The sequence below is a fragment of the Cucurbita pepo genome, chromosome LG01 (genome assembly GCF_002806865.2).
Source record: "Cucurbita pepo subsp. pepo cultivar mu-cu-16 chromosome LG01, ASM280686v2, whole genome shotgun sequence".
Taxonomy (NCBI): Eukaryota; Viridiplantae; Streptophyta; class Magnoliopsida; order Cucurbitales; family Cucurbitaceae; genus Cucurbita; species Cucurbita pepo.
In genome coordinates, this window is record NC_036638.1 from 202678 (window position 1) to 213036 (window position 10359).

At 38.5% G+C, this 10359-nt stretch overlaps 3 protein-coding genes across 6 annotated transcripts in view; 1 reads left to right on the forward strand and 2 right to left on the reverse strand.

The window, feature by feature from the left end:
* Positions 1–331: 331 nt before the first annotated feature.
* LOC111778704 (gibberellin 2-beta-dioxygenase 8-like) lies at positions 332–2062 on the reverse strand. Its single transcript, XM_023658680.1, has 3 exons — positions 1590–2062; positions 703–1024; positions 332–617 (listed from the first exon to the last, which is right to left on the reverse strand). Exons 1-3 carry the CDS (start codon positions 2045–2047, stop codon positions 387–389), a joined length of 1011 nt encoding a protein of 336 aa, XP_023514448.1. The 5' UTR covers positions 2048–2062; the 3' UTR covers positions 332–386.
* A 1708-nt stretch (positions 2063–3770) lies between these two features.
* Positions 3771–8507, reverse strand: LOC111805435 (inactive leucine-rich repeat receptor-like serine/threonine-protein kinase At1g60630). 2 transcript variants are annotated; one of them, XM_023690540.1, is made up of 3 exons: positions 6388–8507; positions 4138–4788; positions 3771–3967 (listed from the first exon to the last, which is right to left on the reverse strand). In XM_023690540.1, the coding sequence occupies exons 1-3, from the start codon at positions 7703–7705 to the stop codon at positions 3885–3887; spliced, it is 2052 nt and encodes a 683-aa protein (XP_023546308.1). In that variant the 5' UTR covers positions 7706–8507; the 3' UTR covers positions 3771–3884. The 2 variants fall into 2 exon arrangements, with proteins under 2 accessions (XP_023546308.1, XP_023546316.1); XM_023690548.1 differs by having other exon boundaries at positions 3771–4788.
* A 1412-nt stretch (positions 8508–9919) lies between these two features.
* Positions 9920–10359, forward strand: part of LOC111802330 — a 4484-nt gene continuing 4044 nt past the window's right edge. For all 3 annotated transcript variants that reach the window (XM_023686656.1, XM_023686672.1, XM_023686665.1), the window contains exon 1: positions 9920–10112. The gene's annotated coding sequence lies outside the window, so the exon portion shown is untranslated. The remainder of the gene's footprint in view (positions 10113–10359) is intronic.

Consider the following 10359-nt stretch of genomic DNA (forward strand, 5'->3'; position numbering starts at 1 on the left):
ACAAATAATGATGAGAGACGAAATAAAACTTCATTACATTCATAAAAAAAAAAAAAGAGTTCGAAGAGTAAAACATCAAATCAGCTACTTAACAATCTTTTCGAAGTCTTGATTGTACTTTTCTTCACTTTAGACGGCATTGATTCTTCCTCATTTGCATTATTTTGTTTCTAGTCTCTGTAGCTTGCTCGCCTCTCTCTCCTATTGCTCTTGAGAATCTTAACCGTTCACCTTCTTATTAGATTGGAAGTGGCATTAGCTCACTGATTAGAATGTATATTTTAAAAAGGTTTGATAGATACGTATGCGCGTGATTGTTCTTAATTGTTTGGATTGGATGTTTATGCATACTTGAAATTGATACTTCCATTTGTTATTGGAGTGATTTACAGCCGAAATCTGGAAAGCCCTACTTTGTACCCAGTTTTTTCCACATCATCTCTCACTTGCTTCCTGTACTCTCCAAAAGTGAAGTGTCTGTATGGTGAAGGCTGCCGGCAACTCCCTATTCCAGAATGGTTAGATGGGCAGAGGAAGTATGCTGTCGAATATCTCTCCCGCACCGAGTTAGTCACCACCCTATGCTTCACACTCTTGTACGTATCGTTGCTCCAAGCCTGCATTTCAAACTATATTTTTATACCCACTTTCTACTTGCTCTTCTACCAAACCATTATACTTCGAAAGAGTTTCAGTTTGTACCTGTAGAAGATCTCCAATGTTGACGACAAGGGCTTCCGGAATGGGTTTCACGGCCACCCATTGCGATCCTTTCATCAGCTCAAGCCCGCCGCCGGCATCTTGATGAAGTATGGTCAGATAATCGCTATCGGTGTGGGGCACCAGGCCGGTAACTTCGCCGGGAAACGGACAGATTGGGTAGTGATTCAATCGGAGGAAGCATGTGCTTTCATCGCACATATCTTCAAATACTTCCTTCCGGTGGCCCAAACTCTCCACTAAAACTCCTGCTAGAGATCTTGCGAGCTTCGACATGGCGGTTGCCAGTTCCTCCATCACTTCCCTGGCGTTCGAGGATGTAAGGTCAGTGAGCAATGCACTCTCTTCGTTTTTGTAATCTAGTACATTGGTTGATTGTGATATCGAAATGCATTACTTTTGCTGTCGAACTGTTTGTGAAAATGTCTAGAAGACCTAAAATCTTCAAGTGCATGAATATTTCAATGTTAAAGATACAAGTCTATAGTCCTTAGACGTTGGGTTTTGGATTTGTTTTATTATATTGTTAAATTTTGAATTATGCTTTTATTTAGTGATTGTCATTGAAACTATCAAGGAATGCTATCGTGACATGTTTTTATATGACTCTTAGCTGAGTTGGTGCGATATTATAGCAAACAACTGGACAGGCCAACAGCCTGTCATATTAAGCATTCTGATGTTAACAAAGAAAAACATAATCTCGAGTGAANTTTTTTTTTTTTTTGTTTTTTTTTTTTTTTTTTTTTTTTTTTTTTTTGTTAAGTTCAAAGGCTAAATAGACTGTGTTTTAAGCATATGAACTAAATAAATTTGACACAATGCTCAAGAGAAGTTTCTAGTTGGAAGAAGGGTGATAAAATCTATACCTTAAGTGGATGAAGTCGCCATAGCAGTCAGCTTCAGAGACCTTTGTGAGGGGAATGTGAAAAGCTTCAGACCAAGAGAACTGGTTTGGTTGGGTTGCAGTGGCTGCTCCCCATCTGTAAGAATTATCCAAAATCCCACTTGTAGATTTGTTCTCAAAGGGCACCGCAAACAACTTCATTTGTTCTTTGCTCATTCTGCTCAGCAGCTCTGAGCGTATCCCATGGTTAATCACTTGGAAAAATCCCCATTCTGCAGACGCTTCAAAAATCTCTCTACTGCAAGCCATCCTCTCTTTTTCTTTGCCACTTTCCAAACCTTTAAGATCGACAAGAGGGAGCTGACATTCCTCCAGGACAGAGCTAGTTGGTTGATAGCCATTGTGAAGTGGCTGTAAATGAGCTGTGGATTGCAAAAGCAACTCATATTGTTGGAAGAGTGGTGGATTGGAGTTCATCATTGTGGTATCTTCCCTAAACATATGGCTTCCTACAAAAGTTATTAAACTGAGAAGTGCTGTTTATATTCTCTGTTTTTGGAAAGAAAGAAAAAGTTGTTAAATTGTGGGGAGGAGGAAGAGCACAAGTGGAAGAAAACAAAGAGAAGAGAAGAGGACATTGTTAAGGGGCTACCATGTAGTGACAATTGTCGCGAAAATATTGTTTCTCTCTCCTTCCATGTTCTTCCATATTTATGAAGGCAAGGTCGTTCTCAATTTCTTTTAATATTATAGCGATGGGTGACCAAGCCTCTATAAAGTGGAAAACGATGCAAGGGAAACATCCAAAACTGCCTTCAACTTTTTGACTTTTGGGGGACAAGAAAAGTTTGCATGGGGGCCCTTCGGTTGTCGTCTAGCAAGTTTGTCCCCAATTGGCAGTAGGCCCATATGAAATAGAATGTTCTATTTTTCTCTGATTGTTTATTTAGTTTCTTTTAAGTAATTGTTTATGCTCTGCTGGTTCTTTCCTTTGTGCATAATTGGTGACTAGTTCCTCTAAAACCACGTTGTCCTTTTCTTCTGCACCCAACCTAACCAAACCTGCCATTTCTGGATTCTTCATTGGTTTTGTCAGTTTTTATGTTTTTTACCTCGCTGCTCTGTTTGGCAGATGGATGAAAGACGGGGTCGATAATTTACAGGCATGTCTCTAACTTTTAAAATCATGCCACTTTTTTATTGTCACTTTTATCAAATACTAAGAATGGTTAGAATTGTTTTATAAAGTCCATAAGCAACGCTAAGCTTAGCAATTTCAGAGAAGTTAATAGTTTATAATTTTGTCCTTTTCCCATATGCCTCAAATGCTCCCATGACCAACAAGCCACGTCATTTTCGCGGTCTAATATGATTAAAATATAATATTACAAAATTTATATTCGATACTTACTAGTCTTTTCCTCCTACACCTCTCTTGAACGCCAATTCACTATTTGGGTTGTTGTTTATCCTATCCTTTTTACCTTATTTTACTTAATTTCTTGCATGTAGTGTAAGTTGATTGTAGTGTTAATTGTCATTTGATTTTAAATGTTGATAGTTGAAATGTTCTATCCTTGAGTACACAATCTCATTCTAATTGTTTTAGTCCATACGAGGGATCCTAAATTGGACTCTCATTATCCCTTTCATATTAACCATACTATATTCCTATTTGGAGAGGTGATCTAGTGAATAAGATGTTTGCCTAATGGAATATCATTCTTAAGCTTATAAATAACTTTTGTAGTCTTGAAGATATGATATTACTCCCAACTATTATTTCCACATTGTAGCCAATTGCTATTGCAAGATATCTTAAATTTGTTCATACAAAAATTAAGATCCAATCGTAAAAAGTAATGAAGATATTTTATCAAACCGTAAGGACAAACCTCTAACTCTTAAAATCATAAGAACTAAATTCACGATTTAACTAAAATATACTTTTATTTTTTAATTTAAAAATTGAGTGTACAAACTTGCAAAGAACAAAAAATTGAGAAATAGTTACTATGGGAAAAATTGTCTTCTTTCTTGGTTAATAAATAGTATTTTGGTTTCTTACCATGTAGGGTTGCTGACTTTTTGTTGAATATCCACTTACGTTCCAGTCAATCAACTCCCTCAAAAACAGTATGAAGCAAATAATTCATAACGATTATTGATGGAAAACAAAACATCATCAATTGCACTTATGTGTGAAATGTATAAATATTTGATGAATATGAAGCAAATCATTGGAATTGGACTAATGACATTGAATCACCTAAACATGCTCTACACTCTCTTTCTGTTCGTCTGATGGATGAATTACTTATTTCCTATCAAATGAACAGCAAGACGAGGATGAACCAAGTGCATCAGCTCGCTCCTTCTCTGCTTCTTGTTTTGTTGAAACTAGCCCAAAGAAGAAACACTTTACCAATAAAATCTAACAACTTTACACTCTCTACCATCCAAGAAGAATAATAATAAAATATGCCTTGAAAATGAAAATCAAGAATAGCAACGACAACAACAATGATAATCAAAATGTAAACTTGTAAATTTGGAGGCCATTCAAATACCTAAATGTTCATCCCTGGGCAAACTCTGGACAATATCAGACCAGCTACCTGGTGAATGGTCACTACTGTTGGATGAGATTTGAGCCTCTGCTCTTGTATCTCTTATCATCTTTAGAACTTCTCTCATCATTGGTCGGTTTTGTGGCATCAGCGAAACACAAGCCATTGCAATGTTCAAAAGAGCTTGAAGTTTCTCTTCCGATGCCTCGTTCCCAGATGCAGGATCATCCCCAGACTCTGTCTCCTCTTCTCTAACGGAATTAACCCACTTGGGAATGTCAGAACCATGTTCTTGGACTAGATCTTGAAATGGCGTTTTTCCTGTTAGAAGCTCCAACAGAAGAACACCAAAGCTATAGATGTCAGCTTGTTGTGTGGTTGGCTTACGGATGTCACGGCATTCAGGAGCTCGGTAAAAGAGTGAAGTTGCACTAGATTCTTCAAGTGAATCGGGATCTCGGAATAAGTTAAGTCCGTAATCAGTAAGACATGACTCGAAATCAGATCCTAGTAGTACATTTGAGGATTTCAGGTTTCCATGGGTTAAGCCAGGGTTCTGGTGGATATACAACAAACCATTGGCCAAGTCTTCAGCTATTTTAAGGCAGGATGTCCAATGAAGAGGCTTTCCTCCGCCTGAAGTTCTCGATCCTGTTAATGGGAGTCAAACAAATTATTGGTGAAAGCAAGAGGAATTTACTAAGAATGCCCGGATAAGCATTATGTTGATGCCTTAATGGATTTAGAAATTCCAGAAAACAATCATAAAAGTATCACGAATGCTTTTAGAAGAAACAAAAATTTTCATTGATAAGTGAAAGATTACTAAAGTAAAACCCAAAATAATTCTAATCATGAATAGTAAACAAAATAACTAACAGCCTGAACTATCTAAAACTACCAACCTCAAACTAGATTATATAGAAAAGAACGAGGGAGTGTGGCTTTCTTATCAATCTCTGTCAAACAGTTAGTATCCATGATGATTTATTCTCAGTTTAGTATTCTCTAATGACTGGCGTCCCAGAAGGGTAGACATAAAATAAACATTATATCTCCTAAATTATTTGGGCATATTAATAGTGTACATTTTACATGTACATTACACAATGAAAGAAGATGCGAAGAATAAAATAATGATAAAAGGAGTTGGATAACCTTAAGCTCAACTAGCCTAGAAGTTCAGACAAATTTACCGGTCAGCAACTCGGCAAGCTCAGAGTTGGGATGAAAATCCCAGTGAAAAAAGACAAGAGAGAGAGAAAATGAAGGGAATAAAGTAAAGTGCTACGAACTATGAGTAGCATGAAAACAATTGCATATTTTAAGCACATAACTCTACGTGGACAGGAGATTAGTGGGGAGAGCTAGAGGAAACGCCAGCATAAGAAGCTGAGGTTTTGAAAGATGAGTTGTCAGGCAGAAGAAGGTTAATATTCTTCTCTTTCCCAAATCAACAACACTATTTAATCATATTCAGTTATTTGAAAAATGGGGACAGGAAAATAATGAACATTGTCGTTATTAAGCTGGATGGCAATCCTTCCAAAATATGGCAGATCTATGTAATGGGAAAACATAATGTGTAGTAGAATGCAGTAGAGTACTACGGTATCGTTATGATGCGCGGCCCACCACTGGACAATGATACAATAATGAATGGATGATCATCTCCACGATCATTCTCAGGGGCACAAAGATTAAGACCTTCCACCCATATTTAATCCTTTCTTCTCATTATCCTTTAACATCCATCCATCCAGCAATGTGTTCCAAGAAAAAGAAAATGAAAGGGGTGGATGACGAACAAAGCACGTCAACTAAATCAGGGCCCAACAAGGTAAAACCACTGGAGGACAGGTCAAAACCGGCAAAAGTTGAGAGGCAACGGGAAGTGTGGGAAAGCCACGTGATCCGTGTGTCTTAAGCTCAACTTTTGCCCCAAGTCTACCGCAAAACACGAGGTTAGCTTTACTAGAGCGTCCCCCACGCTTTTCTATGAATTCCCAGAGTATCCTGCCCTCTCCACTTGCCCTAATTTTACGCGAATTTAAAGTTTATATATCTACACTTTAGCATGAATTTTGTCCTAATTGTTATAACCTACGGAAGACCATTGTCTTTTTGTTCCTTTGCAATACCCATTTTCACTTTGCAATCGGTAAGAACCCAACTGGTGGCAGAAATTATTCAGTAAAATTTCAACAAAGAAATGATTAAAAAGTGTAATAGAGGGTGGCCGACACTTACCGTGGATGAGAGAGAAGAGACTGCCATTAGGGAAATAATCATATACGAGCAAGCGTTCTTCCTTAGCCTGGAAATAGGCCCTGAGAGGGACCAGGTTGGGGTGTCTGAGCCGCCCAAGAACCTCCATCTGCCGTCCGAACTCCTCTGCTCGAGGGTACCTTGCATCCTTCAGCCGTTTCACTGTAACAATATACCCAGATTCCATCACAGCCTTGTATGTGCTTCCCATGGTCCCTCTGCCCAAAGTCTCCGCCGAAGCTTTCAACAGATCTTCCAAGCTATAAGTCATTTTCTCATCCCCTGCTCCGCAGAACACTAGGCTTCCTAGTCCTTCACTTTCCCATGAAAATCCCCCTTGCTTTCCTCCATTATTACCTCCTCTGCCGCCGGCGGAGATTCCAGATGCTTCCTCCATCCTCATTCCCTCGTCGTCGATTCCTTTGTTTCTGACCTCGGATAGACTCTTTCTTTCCCTGCATTTGCAAATCATAAACAGTAGAAGAATGATCAATAGAAGTCCGACAAACCCACCAACGCTTCCTGCTATTATCTTGACCAATTTGGTGCGTCTTGAAGACGAGCTTGAGCCAGTGACTTGCGGATAAGAGCGACTCGATGATGGCGCAATGGCAACATTTCCACAGGGCTTCTGAATTTGTTCTCCGCAAAGTTCCAGGTTGCCGGAAAATGACGACACATTGAAGCGGACCAAGGTGGGGGTTACTGGGATGTCGCCGGAGAGTCGGTTGTTAGAGACATTGAAGAATCGAAGACTGGTTTGCTTGAAAGGAGGGATGGAGCCACTGAATTGGTTGTCCTGAAGGTGTAGAACATAGAGACGCCGGAGTTTCAGCAGCGAGTCTGGAATGGGGCCAGATATTTGGTTACCGGAAACGACGACGACCTTCAGGCGGTGAAGGTCGGAGATGGAGCTCGGAAACTCGCCGGAAAAGTTGTTGTCGCTTAGATAGAGGGATTTGAGATTAACGAGACCCGAAAGGTCAGGGATTTGACCAGAAAGTGAATTTCCTTTGAAACTAAGAACACGAAGCTGATCTAAACGATTCAAAATTTTGTCGTTAAGAACAGCAGAGAGATTTAGATGTTCCAAAACGAGCTTAGTTACCCGTCCATTTGTGCACTCTTTTACGCCTTGCCAGTTGCAGATGGAACTTCCTCGCCATGGCAGCGAGTTCCCAGGGTCGAGAGATGCTTTCAATGCTAACAGAGCTTCTGCATCTCCAGCTCGAACCAGAGGCAGTACACAAACCAACAAGACCAAGAAAAATGGAGAATACCTCAAAACCATAAGTTTCATCGCAGAAAACACCTTGAAAATCACGATCTCAACTGCGAAGTAGATCCTCCCGTATCACCAAGAACAGCAATCAAGCTAACAACCGATGCAAAAATGGATTAAACATCTTCAAAGCAAGCAATATTCCCCTCTGTTTCATCTGCTCGCTATTGGCGCCTTTACTCTCAGAAACCTTTTTCAAACTCCCATCATACTCACAGAGTCGAAGAAAAACCAAAATTGCGCTAGTTCGAGTCCTTTTCATAGTCTTAAGTATCTTTGACCAAAACAAGGAAAGATGACTCCACTTGGACCTCACTCGGATTGGAATTGCAAACAGTTTCACCTTCTGTAGACATGAAGTTCAGAACAAGATGCCCTCCAATGGGGACGCCCTCGGGAAATCACCGACTGGAGACGCTCATTCACCGGTAAAAACTCACGGACATCGTGTCAAATCCTTCACGTGAACCCCTCTCTGAACTCGCCAACGAGAAATTAAACGAGTCTCCTCTCCTCCCCATGGTTCGCTTCTAATTCTTTATTCAAAACGTGCGGACACAATTGAATCCCCCAAAACCAAACCTCAAAAAACACTGAAACAAAAGCCTAAACGAGTCCAAAATATCTGGAACCACTAAACAAAAAACCCACACCGATTCTCCAACTTGGACAGAAACAGGTGGTGTGGTAGAGGAATGAAATTGGGAGAAGGGAAGGAAGAGGAATTAGAGGAGTTATAATTGGAGATTGAAGAAGCGGGGGCATTGGCATGGATGTGTACTGCCTGCGTGACACTAATAATGCATGAAAGAGAGGGTCAGAAGAAGCGGGGGCATTGGCATGGATGTGTACTGCCTGCGTGACACTAATAATGCATGAAAGAGAGGGTCAGAAGAAGCGGGGGCATTGGCATGGATGTGTACTGCCTGCGTGACACTAATAATGCATGAAAGAGAGGGTCAGAAGAAGCGGGGGCATTGGCATGGATGTGTACTGCCTGCGTGACACTAATAATGCATGAAAGAGAGGGTCAGGAAATTGGTGGTGAATGAATTTAATTAAATTAGTATGTGGGGGGTGGGGGGTGGGACTGGGAGCTGGAAAACGGGGGCTCCACACTCTGACACGTCTTTTCATTTATTCATTTTTGTTTCTACTACCAATTTCGTCTAATATTTTTCAGATTTGGATATTACTTTTATCCCAATTCACAACCCTCACCAAAAATTAAACTAAACTTACATATTAATATTAATTAACTTATGATAATCTTTAAAAATGGGGAAATAAGTAAATAAAGAGAGACACAGAGATTGGTAAATGGGAAATGCTTTTGGTTGATCCGTGAAATCGTAAGAGCCACTCCCCTCTTCCATCACCAAATTTCTCGAGCAAAATGAAAAATAATAAATTAAAAGAGTAAAAAGTGCAAATTTTAAAATAGGGTCGGGGCCATTTATAAATTAATGAAAACTCAAAGATCGTGTGGTCAATAAAAGCAATGAAAAAATTATTTTATTTTATTTTATTTTATTTTATTTTATTCACCAACCCGTCATGAATGCTAAATGAACAGTGTACCACCAACTACTCCTTCACTCCATTTTTGCAACTTCAATAATTTAAATTACAAATTTTTCTACGTTAGAATTTGGTTTCGAATATTTTCAAATTTGATAAAACTTCATAAACAATAAACAATTTCAATGGCTTGTCTTCCTGAGTTGTCAACACAGACAGCACGTGATTTTACTTGTTAAAATGTATCAAATAATATATTTTCTTTTACTACTATAGTCAATTTAAAAAAATAAATGATCCATATTTGTTTTCAAAATGAAGCTAATATCCTAATGAAATATATATTATTTTTTAATAATGTAAATCCAAGAGGTAGGGAATGAAAAGAATTTACAAATGATTTATTATAAAGAGTTTTAGGGTAAAAATCCGAATTTAAAATAAGCAAATCTTATTCGCAATAAATGAAGATTTACTTAAAAAGCTTAAATCTTTGAACTTCATCAAAGGCAATCAAGTCCGGGAACTCTTAAATATAAAGTTACCAAAATACCCTTTTGAGTTGGAAGAATTTGAGAGTAGTCTTAACTGGTCCCTCTCTTCGATTACCAGTTTTTTTTCTTTACCAGTGAGAGAGACCATTTAAGACTCATGNTTTGTTTTCTTCGTTCTGCTTCGAGTTCTGTGTCTCAGTTTGTTTGGGCTTATATCCATCCCCACTCTTCACTTTCCAAACCCTAATCTTAATTCTCTCCTTTTTCATTATTCACAAGCACAGATTCTAAACAACCTTTCTCTCAAACCCCCTTTTGCAGATCTCATACAATTACGATCCATGGCGGCTAAATTCTTCTGTGCCTCGTTATTCAATTCCCAGAATCAAGCTTCTTAATTTATGGTTCAGGTAATTTCCTTGGATCGCTTGAATATGTAGGAAAGCCAATAGATTATAACTCACTTTGAATGTGTGTACTTTTAGTTTCTACATTACTCACTTTTGTTTATGATTAATGGGTAGTGGTGATTTTAAGCAATTCTTGTCACATTTGAGTTTCTGACCTCTAATTCAACATTTGGACTGTTTTTGTGTCTTTTTTTTTTTTTTTTTTTTTTTTTTTTTTTTTTTTTTTTTTTTTTTTTTTTTTTTTTTT